The sequence below is a fragment of the Taudactylus pleione genome, unplaced genomic scaffold (assembly GCF_031769625.1).
Source record: "Taudactylus pleione unplaced genomic scaffold, aTauple2 ptg000421l, whole genome shotgun sequence".
In the NCBI taxonomy this organism is placed as follows: domain Eukaryota; kingdom Metazoa; phylum Chordata; class Amphibia; order Anura; family Myobatrachidae; genus Taudactylus; species Taudactylus pleione.
The window spans coordinates 744,063-756,941 of NW_028284823.1; the positions used below are offsets into that span (position 1 = coordinate 744,063).

Sequence of the window (12,879 nt, forward strand, 5' to 3'; positions counted from 1 at the left end):
CTTCTTCAATGTCAGAAAAAAACACCTGCTGCGGTTATTTAAATCCCCGACTTTCAATTAAAGGCTAAAACGGTGGTACCCATAGTGTTCCCCCATGTTTTTACTACTTTAGGGGGGTCTTACAATTTTTTAAGGAAAAATTCGTAACTTTACGCAAATCCAACTTTGGAGCTTCCCGTTTTCGTTAATTTTATATTGAATATGGGTATAAGCGGGAGCGCGCCCGATACTTTAACGCAGGTAAAAACTCCGATATGAAACGTTAACTTCGACAGTGAAGTTAACGTTTCATATTGAATACCCCTCTATGAAGGCAAGTAATTCCACAAATTGACTCTTGACAAGGCACACCTGTTAATTCAAAACCATTCCAGCAGACTACCTCATGAAGCTGATTGAGAGAATGCCAAGAGTATGCAAAGCCGTCATCCAAGCAAAAGGGGGCTACTTTGAGGAATCTAAAATATAAAACATATTTTGATTTGTTTAACATTTTTTTGTTTACAACATAATTCCATATGTATTCTTTCATAGTTTTGATGTCTTCAGTATTAATCTACTAAGTTGAAAATAATTTAAATAAACAAAAACCATTGAATGAGAAGGTGTGTCCAAACTTTTGACTGGTACTGTATGTGCATACATAGGCGTCTTTATAATGGGTGCAAGGTGTGCAGCCCACACCTCTCCACAGATTTCAATGTGCTGCTCCATAGCGCCGGACCGATGCTGTAGAGCAGCAAAAAAAAAAAATCTCAGGGAAAATGGCGGCGGACATTTTCCCAGTGATCTGCACACGCGCAGAAATATGTCCCCGGGAAAATAGGCATTGGCACCATTTTCCCAAAGACTCTTGACTTTGGCCATCCTGCTGCTTAGTGTATTTGAGTGTTATCACGGCTGTTGCAGCAATATTTATAAACCTGTACTTGTCCTGCATTGTACTGTAAGTCACTGTTCAACTGTTTAAGTACTTTGTTAGGCGCTATGGAACCCTTGTGGCACCATATAAATGGATAATAACAATAATATGGAGGACATTCAGTGTGTGTCTCCCCTGTATACTCGTATGTACAGTATGTGTTGCATGGAAGGCAGTTGGTCTGTCTCTCCCCTGCATATATGCGTTATATACAGGGCAGTTGGTCTGTTTCTCCTCTGTATATATGGAAGTATCTCCCTTACATATAATATATATGTTATATGAAGTTATATACAGGGAAGTTGGGATGCGGTCATAATCCCAACTGCTAGCATTCCGGCGTTCAGAATATCAACGCGGAATGCCGAAGGTGGGTCGTGGGGTTAGGCTGTGTGTGTGTGTGGGGGGATAGGTTTAGGTTGCGAGGAGGGAGGGTTAGGGGTAGGTTAGGATTACTTACCTGGAGGCGTCGGAATTGTAACCTGGTTGTGATGCCGGTATCGGGATTCTGACTGCCGGGATCCCAAGTGCCAGAATCCCATGCCCATCCCGGCCTGTCTCTCCCCTGCATATATGTATGTGTTATATGGAGAGTAGACGATCTGTCTCTCCTCTGTATGTGTTATATGGAGGGCAGGCGATCTGTCTCTCCTCTGTATGTATGTGTTATATGGAGGGCAGGCGATCTGTCTCTCCCGTGTATGTATGTGCTATATGGAGGGCAGGCGATCTGTCTCTCCTCTGTATGTATGTGTTATATGGAGGGCAGTCTGTCTGTCTCTCCCGTGTATATATGTATGTGTTACATGGAGGGCAGGCAGTCTTTCTCTCCCCTGTATATATGTGTGTGTTATATGGAGGGCAGGCGGTCTGTCTCTCCCTTGTATATATGTGTGTGTTATATGGAGGGCAGGCAGTCTGTCTCTCCCGTGTATATATGTGTGTGTTATATGGAGGGCAGTCTGTCTCTCCCCTGTATATATGAATGTTTTATATGGAGGGCAGTTTGTCTGTCTCTCCCTTGTATATATGTATGTGTTATATGGAGGGCAGGCAGTCTGTCTCTCCCGTGTATATATGTGTGCGTTATATGGACGGCAGGCAGTCTATCTCTCCCGTGTATATATGTGTGTGTTATATGGAGGGCAGTCTGTCTCTCCCCTGTATATATGAATGTTTTATATGGAGGGCACTGTCTGTCTCTCCCTTGTATATATGTATGTGTTATATGGAGGGCAGGCAGTCTGTCTCTCCCCTGTATATATGTATGTGTTATATGGAGGGCAGGCAGTCTGTCTCTCCCCTGTATATATGTGTGTGTTATATGGAGGACAGGCAGTCTGTCTCCCCCCTGTATGTATGTTATATGGAGGGCAGGCAGTCTGTCTCTCCCTTGTATATATGTATGTGTTATATGGAGGGCAGGCAGTCTGTCTCTCCCCTGTATATATGTATATGTTATATGGATGGCAGGCTGTCTGTCTCTCCCCTGTATATATGTGTGTGTAATATGGAGCGCAGGCAGTCTGTCTCTCCCCTGTATATATGTATGTGTTATATGGAGGGCAGGCTGTCTGTCTCTCCCCTGTATATATGTGTGTGTAATATGGAGCGCAGGCAGTCTGTCTCTCCCCTGTATATATGTGTGTGTAATATGGAGCGCAGGCAGTCTGTCTCTCTCCTGTATATATGTATGTTATATGGAGGGCAGGCAGTCTGTCTCTCCCCTGTATATATGTATGTGTTATATGGAGGGCAGGCTGTCTGTCTCTCCCCTGTATATATGTGTGTGTAATATGGAGCGCAGGCAGTCTGTCTCTCCCCTGTATATATGTATGTGTTATATGGAGGGCAGGCTGTCTGTCTCTCCCCTGTATATATGTGTGTGTAATATGGAGCGCAGGCAGTCTGTCTCTCTCCTGTATATATGTATGTGTTATATGGAGGGCAGGCAGTCTGTCTCTCCCCTGTATATATGTATGTGTTATATGGAGGGTAGGCTGTCTGTCTCTCCCCTGTATATATGTGTGTGTAATATGGAGCGCAGGCAGTCTGTCTCTCTCCTGTATATATGTATGTGTTATATGGAGAGCAGGCAGTCGGTCTCTCCCGTGTATATACGTGTGTTATATGGAGGACAGGCAGTCGCTCTCTCCCCTGTATATATGTATGTGTTATATGGAGGGCAGGCAGTCTGTCTCTCCCCTGTATATATGTGTGTGTTATATGGAGGGCAGTCAGCCTGTCTCTCCCGTGTATATATGTGTGTGTAATATGGAGGGCAGGCAGTCTGTCTCTCTCCTGTATATATGTATGTGTTATATGGAGGGCAGGCAGTCTGTCTCCCCCCTGTATATACGTGTTATATGGAGGGCAGGCAGTCTGTCTCTCCCCTGTATATATGAATGTTTTATATGGAGGGCAGTCTGTCTGTCTCTCCCTTGTATATATGTACGTGTTATATGGAGGGCAGGCAGTCTGTCTCTCCTCTGTATATACGTATGTGTTATATGGAGGGCAGGCAGTCTGTCTTTCCCCTGTATATATGTGTGTGTTTTATGGAGGGCAGTTAGTCTGTCTCTCCCCTGTATATATGTATGTGTTAAATGGAGGGCAGACAGTCTGTCTCCCCCCTGTATATACGTGTTATATGGAGGGCAGGCAGTCTGTCTCTCCCCTGTATATATGTGTGTGTTATATGGAGGGCAGTCAGTCTGTCTCTCCCGTGTATATATGTGTGTGTTATATGGAGGGCAGTCTGTCTCTCCCCTGTATATATGTTTTATATGGAGGGCAGTCTGTCTATCTCTCCCTGTATATATGTTTGTGTTATATGGAGGGCAGGCTGTCTGTCTCTCCCCAGGTATATATGTGTGTGTTATATGGAGGGCAGTCTGTCTCTCCCCTGTATATATGTTTTATATGGAGGGCAGTCTGTCTATCTCTCCCTGTATATATGTTTGTGTTATATGGAGGGCAGGCTGTCTGTCTCTCCCCATGTATATATGTGTGTGTTATATGGAGGGAAGTCTGTCTATCTCTCCCTGTATATATGTATGTGTTATATGGAGGGCAGTCTATCTCTCCCTGTATATATGTATGTGTTATATGGAGGGCAGGCAATCTGTCTCCCCCCTGTATATATGTATGTGTTATATGGAGGGCAGTTAGTCTGTCTCTCCCCTGTATATATGTATGTTTTATATGGAGGGCAGTCTGTCTATCTCTCCCTGTATATATGTATGTGTTATATGGAGGGCAGGCAGTCTGTCTCCCCCCTGTATATATGTGTGTGTTATATTGAGGACATGCAGTCTGTCTCCCCCTGTATATATGTGTTATATGGAGGGCAGTCTGTCTATCTCTCCCTGTATATATGTATGTGTTATATGGAGGGCAGGCAGTCTGTCTCTTCCCTGTATATATGTATGTGTTATATGGAGGGCAGGCAGTCTGTCTCTCCCCTGTATATATGTGTGTGTTATATGGAGGGCAGGCAGTCTGTCTCCCCCCTGTATATATGTATGTGTTATATGGAGGGCAGGCAGTCTGTCTCTCCCCTGTATATATGTGTGTTATATGGAGGGCAGGCAGTCTGTCTCTCCCCTGTATATATGTATGTGCTATATGGAGGGCAGTCTGTCTCCCCCTGTATATATGTGTGTTATATGGAGGGCAGGCAGTCTGTCTCTCCCCTGTATATATGTGTGTTTTATATGGAGGGCAGGCAGTCTGTCTCTCCCCTGTATATATATGTATGTGCTATATGGAGGGCAGTCTGTCTGTCTCTCCCCTGTATATATGTATGTTATATGGCGGGCAGGCAGTTGGACTCTCCCCTGTATATGTGTGTGTTATATGGAGGGCAGTCAGTCTGTCTCTCCCCTGTATATATGTATGTGCTATATGGAGGGCAGTCTGTCTGTCTCTCCCGTGTCCTGCCTTCTGCGCTATGTGGGCAGGACCAGCGTCTCCTCCACCCCTGGGATGTCGGGCTCTCTCCGTGGGAATAGTCAGAGGTGATAATGATGATGCCGGTCCCGGTCTGGCTGTGTGTCTCCGGGGTACTCCTGGTTATACTCTGCGCAGCAGCACCGGGCAAGGCCCACATGTTTAGCGCCAGTGACCCGGTCGTATCCCTGGAGAGCGGGGCCAGTACGCTGCTCCTCAACTCCTCCAGCTCCTGGGCCACCCTGTTCTTCGCCAGCTGGTGCGGCCACTGCAGGAAATTCAAGCCGGACTGGTTGAAGTTGGCGCACGATGTGAAGGGTGAGAGCCGGGGCTGCAGTTATCACTGACAGACCCAACAGACATGGGCTGGGACATGTTGGACATGTGTGTAACATTCCTCAGACGCTGCTGTGTACTTACACCATTGAACCCATGCAGTGTATCGTTGCCTCTACTGCCTTCATGGATGTTATCTTGCATTTAACTAGTGCTACTGCCATGGGATCCGTGCAGTGTGTCTCTTCGCCTATTGCTAAATGCTGTCATGTCTACGTGGGTGTTATTTTACATATAACTTGTTCTCATGTAGTGTATCTCCTGCTATTTCTGTCATTTAGTTATGAATGGTATTTTATCTATATCTTCATGTTACCGTTGCTCTTTTACTATGGCTGTCATCTGTTCAGGGATGTTATCTCACATTTAACTCTGGGGTTGATTCTGCTGCTTCAGTATCTGCGACTGTATGCTAATGCTAGTATAAGCCTTTCCCCTGGCGTACAGGCATGCGTCTGAACGTGCAAGGACTGAGACACTCATTGTGACCATCCTTAGGCGCTGTAATACAGCTTGGTGCATCTTTAGATGCTGCAATTGGACGCCCCATTGAAACTTGCTCCTGCCCTTTGCTAGCTGCAGATTCTCTATCAGATTATGTCCTCCAATGTTAGCGATTTAGCATCTGTAGCTAGGTACACACCTGAGCAACCAGCAGACGGTCCTTCCGCTGGTGCAATCGTATGTCCCCACACTGTGCAACCATCGTGAACGACGCCTCTGTGAACTCCACATTGCACATATGCAGCACATCAGATAGGACGATGCGTACAAAAGAAAGATTGAGAGTACACACTACATACGATGGTTGTGTAGAGTGGTCAAAGGTATTATGGCCAGATACACATTAGGACGACCCGTAATCGTGCAGATGGTCGGGGCGGTTTCCCTTTGCCCCAGACCTTCACAGGTTGCCGGTACACTAGACGATTTAATGAGTGACAGAACAATGCCTTATTCCGTCCTTCATTGAGATGCACTGCCGCACACACGATATAGTTTGATTGACCGTGCTGCGCAGTCAATCAAACAATGTCGTAAGTCCAAGGCACTTGTTTTCATGTCTGCTAGTGGATGAGCACCTTAATTGTCACCTTAAAACCTTGACTGTTAAGATGGCCACACATCTAAAGATTATCTGTCCAACCAACCAACTAGTTGATTGGTTGGAATGAAAATCTGGTAAGGTATGAGAGCAAATGACAATCGGCAATTTGCTCCCAAACGCCGGAAAATGGACAAAAATTGTTGTTTGAACAAATTGTTTATATCACACATTTAACAAACTTGCCTGAACGACCATTTTCATCTGTTTTCTGGCATTTAGGAGCAGATTGCTGATCGCCATTTACTCCCATACGTTACCAGATTTTCATTCCAACCAATCAACTAGTTGGCTGGCTGGGCAGATAATCTTTAGATGTGTGGCCAGCTTGTGTGCCTTGAGGACCGTGGTTGGGAATCCATGCACTAGACGATTTGTCATTCCACTATGACAAATTATCCCGATATCGTCCTAGTGTGTATACACCCCATGATTGCATGATAACTTAGTTTTCCTACCATAGGACGTGGCCCTTCTGTTTATTGCTGGCATTTTTAGTGGATGTTATTATAGTGTACCCCTGTCTTTTATTATTGCTATCATGTGTTCATGGATTTTATTTTACATATAATTTAGTGTTCCCATGTAGTGTATTTGTGTATCTCTTATTATTGCTGTCATGCGTTCAGGGATGTTATTTTGCATATAACTTAGTTAACCTACCATATGACCCAAGTAGTGGACCCCTGCCTCTTTTATTATTGCTATCATATGTTCAGGGAGTTTATTTTACATATAACTTAGTGTTCCTACATTTTTGTGTAATATGTGATGTGATTGGCTTTTTTTGCACTATAGTTGTAAAGATGCAACAAGGGTGAGACTTTTATGTAATAAGTTTCTCCTTCATGGGAATTGAGAGGTTAAATAGGTAGTTGCTTCTGTAGCTTTTTTTATTATGCTGTGATACTTATACCCCTTTTACACCAGAGCAAAAACCTGGTTTTTTTCTGGGTCTACCTGGGTCGCAGCTCAGTGTAAAAGGGTCCCTGATAAATTACCCGGGTCAAGTGACCCGGCAATCCAACCCAGGTAGCTACCAGGGTCGGACCCAGGATGGACCTGGGTAATGGTGCAGTGTAAACGGTGCAACCCGGGTTATCCGACCTGGGTCATGACTAAAATTAGCTGATTGGTGGTTGTGGAACAGTCACCTCCCACTTTTTATGACCTTACAAGTTTAGCAGGGCAGATACAGGTTCAGTGTGATCGGGGCTGACCTGGGAATAACCCAGATAGATGGTGCTGTGTAAACAGGGTCTGACCTGGGTTGGAACCATCTCTGAAAACCCAGGTCGGACCTGGGTTTTTGGTGTAAAAGAGGTATTAAGCTGGCCACACATCTAAAGATTATCTGTCCAACCAGCCAACTAGTTGATTGGTTGGAATGAAAATCTGGTAAGGTATACAATCAGCAATTTGCTCCCAAATGCTGGAAAATGGACCAAAACTGTTGTTTGAACAAATAGTTTAGATCAAACATTTAACAAACTTGTCTGAAGACCATTTTCATCTGTTTTCTGGCATTTAGGCGCAAATTGCTGATCATCATTTACTCCCATACGTTACCAAGTTTTCATTCAAGCCAATCAACAAGTTGGCTGGTTGGATGTAAGTTGGTCTAGTGCAGTGATTCCCAACCTCGGTCCTGAAGGCACACTAACAGTCCTGGTTTTAGTGATATCCATGCTTGTGCACAGATGGTTAAATCAATATAACTGAGGTACTAATTAAGTCACCTGTGCTCAACTATGGCTATCCCTAAAACCTGGACTGTTAGTGTGCCTTGAGGACCGTGGTTGGGAACCCCTGGTCTAGTGTGTGGCCAGCTTAAGATAAGTTGCACTGCAATCATAAATGTATGATAATTCACGGTAGTTAACTCTTAAATTAAGATATTCAGCTAAAAATGAGTTGTAACCCATCCATTGGCCGAGGATTACTGGATAAACGACCAAAGCATTACCTAAGGCAGTGGTTTCCAAACATGTAGCCCAATAGTATCAGCATTTTTTCATGGCACCCCTAGGCCAAAAAGTTTCTTATTGAGAGATTCAGCAATAATTATTAAAATAAATTGTACTTACCTGTCACCCTCAGGTTCAGTTATGTGTTGGTGGAAAAGGTTTATCTTCTGTTTGTCCATATTTTTATCATTGGCAGCCACCAGCACTGTTCCCGCTAGGCTGTTTTAGCCCCTTTTGGCGGCACCCCGCTAATACAGCTTTCCGGGTGCCGTCCCCACCTGCGGGCTGCAGTGTCCGGTGGATGGGGAAAACTGCAGTGTAGGGATCATCTGCCGGTGAATAGATGCCGCGAGCATGCGTCTGGCATCTATTCACAGAGAAGGGAGAGCTTGGGGGCAGCCCGGCATGTCCATAAGTACTGGGCACGACCCCAAGAGTGATGACAAGGGGTCGCGTTTTAAAGACACATCCCCTTTTCTCGTGGCCATGCCCCCTTTTTTTTGCGCGCGTGCTGGAGTGCCCTTTTTCTAGTTCCGGTGCCGGACCTAGAGTGAACACCAACGTGGCACTCCTGCAAGTGCTCCGTGGCACCCCAATGTTCAGTCGCCTTTGCATGGCAGTGTAGTCAACTCTTTTGTTTGCAATGTAAATGTTAAGTTTGAGTATGCATTTACAAAGAATAAAAAAAGTTGGTAAAATGCAAACATGCAGATAAATTCAAATAATTATCCTTGTAGTGCACCTGATGTTTGTTTAGCTGCTTCCGTACTTCTTATTGTAAAATAGGAAGTGGCAAAATATATGGTAAGAGGGAAGCGCTTTGTATAAAATTGAAATTCAGAAGTTTATTGTTACGTACTGTAAATGGTGGCTAAAATGTAATGTATTTATATGCGAGAATATCGTGAGTGCTAGTGTGTTTGTACGGACCTGAGATCACTTGGGATAATGATATTAAAACAATTATATGAAGAGGTCCCAGTAAGTGTGTGAATTAAAATATAAAAACCAATAAAAATAAAAAAATAACACTAGTAAGAATGAGCATAAGAATAAGCTATGAGAAAAGAAAATAATAAAAATATACAAAAATAAATAAATATAACAAAACAGAGATGGGAAACTAAATGAGAAAATACAAATATAGCTGGAGTAAAAATAATGATAAATTTAAAAATAAATAATTAAATTAAAGATAAATTCAATGAATCAGCAGTACACATTGGAAATGTTTGAGCTCTTTTGTCGGTAGTAAGGGTGCCCGCTGCCGAGGTGCAATGCTGCAAGCAGCTGTCCTTATCTTGCCCTAATCCTTGTCGGATGTTTGATGTTCTCAGTCTTCGCCTGAACCTTCCGCTGGCTCCGGTGGTATGAGCGATCACCTGTCGGCGCTCAGTTGTGAACGGACGCTTAGCGCTGCGTGCCGTTCTTCTGTGCGGGGGTGGTGGCGTGCTGCTGATGTGTTAGAAACTACCTCCGGCGGCTTCTTTGGCTTGCTGTCCTTATTGGAGCCGTCGGTGGATTGGTTGTAAGGCTCAAACGCGTTTCATCCGTATGCTGGACTTTATCAAGGGGAAGAAAAAAGCCAACATGGTATCCTCGCTCTCTCCGTGTAAAAGCTTTGTCTGCCTTAATGTTGGATATTCCCTGTTTAGTACGCAATGTAATCAATTTGGTGTGGTGTACCTTACATAAAGCAGATCATACTTGAATTCATCTCAAGATCTGGGTTTACTTTTTGTGATAAAGCAAATGGTTCTATAATGAGATGCACGGAAATCGGGCAAATGTGCACTAGAGTAATTGCATACTAGGGGCCTGATTTAGAGATACGCTAATTCCACCGCAGCTGCGAATTTATACGGAGCGGTTGTGCGAAACCACATTGTTTGGCAGTTGCATGTGTGGTTTGTAATCCGTGAGTTTAATGAGGCAAAACTGACTTTTTTTTACACATGTAAATAATAGAAATTGTGCAGTGTATCAAGCTGCAGTTTTCTCTTGAAAAAGCTTCATATGAAAGACGAAACGCGTTGATCTTTAGTGGAGGAAAGGATACACTTACCTATTATCCACTTTTCAGACCTTTTGATTTACGCATCGGCACATGCTTCTTCTGGTCCATTTGCACAGTATATAGCTGCAGCTGCATGTGTACCGGCCAGCGTTCACGATCCAACAGACTGTGTTGTGTATCTACATAGAGAGCCATACAATTCGGTGGTCCCTTGGCCTTTAAGGACTTTTAGATAATATTTGCTGTAAGTACAGCGAAACACATTGGGACTGACTGTTCTAATCCACGTTGGCATGGCATTGATTATTTTATATCTTCAACAGTCCTCTGTGGATCCTATCTCTATTGCTTTGGGACAATCAAAGACCCTCTGCTGTCCAATATATCATGGATTTTTGCCTTACAAGCATTCCTTTCCTCCCTCCCAATGCTCTATATTAGTGTGTTACATGTTTATTGATCCTGTATATTATGGTAGTTACCATTTATATGTGTCGAACAATTATATTTTTTAATGTATTTCTAGCAGGGCCGTAGGTAGGGTGGTGCGGCCGGTGCTGACGCACAGAGCGGAGCAGTCCGGAGGGCGGAACCGGCCGCCCACCGCAATGTTCCCAGTGCCTCCTCTGATACTGGCCATGCTAGCTGAGGGAAAGAAGGGAGGGGACAACCGAAGTTAGGGTGGTGCAGCCAATGACTCAGCCGGACCCACTCACCATGCTTAGCAGCTGCCGCCCCCGCCGCAAGTGGAGTTGTCACGCTGGGCTGGCTGTGACAAGAAGGGGGCGAGGCAAGTGAGGACAGAGACGAGGAGCCATTATTAACAGCAAGCCAAGCAACTTCAAATTATAACTTGCCTCTGGGATGAAGTTATGCCACGGTCTGAGGGCGAGGAGGTCTTTCTCTTGCCGCTGGGGATGAGGTCATGATTTCGGCAGGGTGGATAGGAGCTGACCTGCCTCTGCCTGCAGTGCCAGCCATCTCACAGCCTGATCCGAGCCAGCTACGCTGTTTTGGCATGGGCCCAGGCTCCGACCCTCAGCTGTAAGTAAACCTATGTTTAGTCACACTGTGTAACTGGGTACCCCTGCCTCCTAGCCACCTCACAGCTGAGCCAGCCACGCAGCTATAGTGTAGGCCCAGCTTCCCGGGTACCTCCATCATCTCCCCTTCCTCTGGGCAATGAGCCCTATTTTAATTCATTCAACCCATAGCTCTGGGTCTGAATCTAGCTTTTGGCATAGGGGTGGCGCAGAAAAATTCTGAGACCATGAGGGTGCTATGAACTGAGAAAGTTTGGGAACTACTGCCATAAGTAGTGTTCACCATAAGATTCAATTAGGGTAGGGTGCTGATAATGGAGTGGGCACTTCGGTTTGCGCCCGAAAGGGGGCATGGATTCTCCGGGAGAAGCATTGTGAGACACCTCCCTTTCCATCATTCAATGGGGCTACGCGCAAGCTCTCCCCACACTGTGAACAGATGTGTTTAACCACAACTCCCCCCCCCCCCCTCCAGTGTGACAGTGTGGCCCGCTGTGGTGACTGAGGAAGGACACAGGGAGAGGCACTTCGCCATTATCAGCCTGTGATCAGCGGGGGACCTCCATAAGAGCAGGGTGTGGTGCCCTGCTGAAACAACATAACGGGAACATTACCGAAGTGTTTTTGGGTTCCGTTGTTCCTTAATGTACTGTCATCCATCATACTGTATTATAAGCATATTTCTAAAATATGTTTGTGTAGGAGAGCATTTTAATTTATTACAATGGACAATGACTATCTCTCGCTATTTTTGGGACCTGTCCAGGTTTACTAGAATTTGCTTTCTCCATAAGAGTCACACAATGGTGCTTTTTTGGGAACCAAGTGGAAGCCAAATATACACTTAGGGCCTGATTCAGACCCACTCGCGAGCGGCTGTCCGCTCGCAAGTGGGTCGATGTTATGCACTGAGCATGCGCACGACGGAGGGAGCTCCGTCGTGCGCATGCGCCAGACGCGACGAGCGAAGGAAAGTCCTTCGCTCGTTGTGTCCGATCAAAGGGGGCGTGCTGTCAATGTTGATTGACAGCACGTCCCCTTTGGTGGGCGTGCCGGGGGCGTGCCTCCCTGACGGGGGCGTTCCCACGGGAACGCCTCCCGTCAGAAGCCGGCCCACTGACATCACTAGTGATGTCAGTGGGAGTGATTTTGGCTCTGATAGAGCCAAAATCACTCCGGAGCTTGCGGTTGAAAACCTCAACCGCAGGCTCCGGCTCGCAATTTCGATGGTCGCGATGGTCTCGACCATCGCGGCCATCACAAAGCACGCTCGTATAGCCTGTGGAGGACGCTCCATGAAAATGGAGCCCGGCCCTCATTCAGAGCGTGCGCTCTGCTCAGAGCGTACGGCTCTGAATGAGGGCCTTATTCTGTTATTTTTGTTTAAGTACTTCAGAGGTCTGTATCTTATGTAAATAAGCTTTTATTCTAGTGCCAAAAAAAGGGATAACTGGCACCCATGGGTGTCATAATGTATCGTAAAGCAGTTTTACTAATGCATTATAATGGCATAGAGACCTGGGAGATATTTGTATTAA

The 12,879-nt window shown here is 45.4% G+C and overlaps 1 protein-coding gene across 2 annotated transcripts in view; it reads left to right on the forward strand.

Annotated features, from left to right (window-relative positions):
• The first annotated feature begins 4,822 nt into the window (after positions 1-4,822).
• QSOX1 (quiescin sulfhydryl oxidase 1) overlaps positions 4,823-12,879 on the forward strand; it is a 56,466-nt gene continuing 48,409 nt past the window's right edge. The window contains exon 1 of one of the 2 annotated variants that reach the window (XM_088447152.1): positions 4,823-5,191. In XM_088447152.1, the coding sequence (XP_088303278.1) occupies positions 4,948-5,191 (244 nt within the window). In that variant the 5' untranslated portion in view covers positions 4,823-4,947. The remainder of the gene's footprint in view (positions 5,192-12,879) is intronic. The other variant, XM_088447153.1, reaches the window with a different exon arrangement.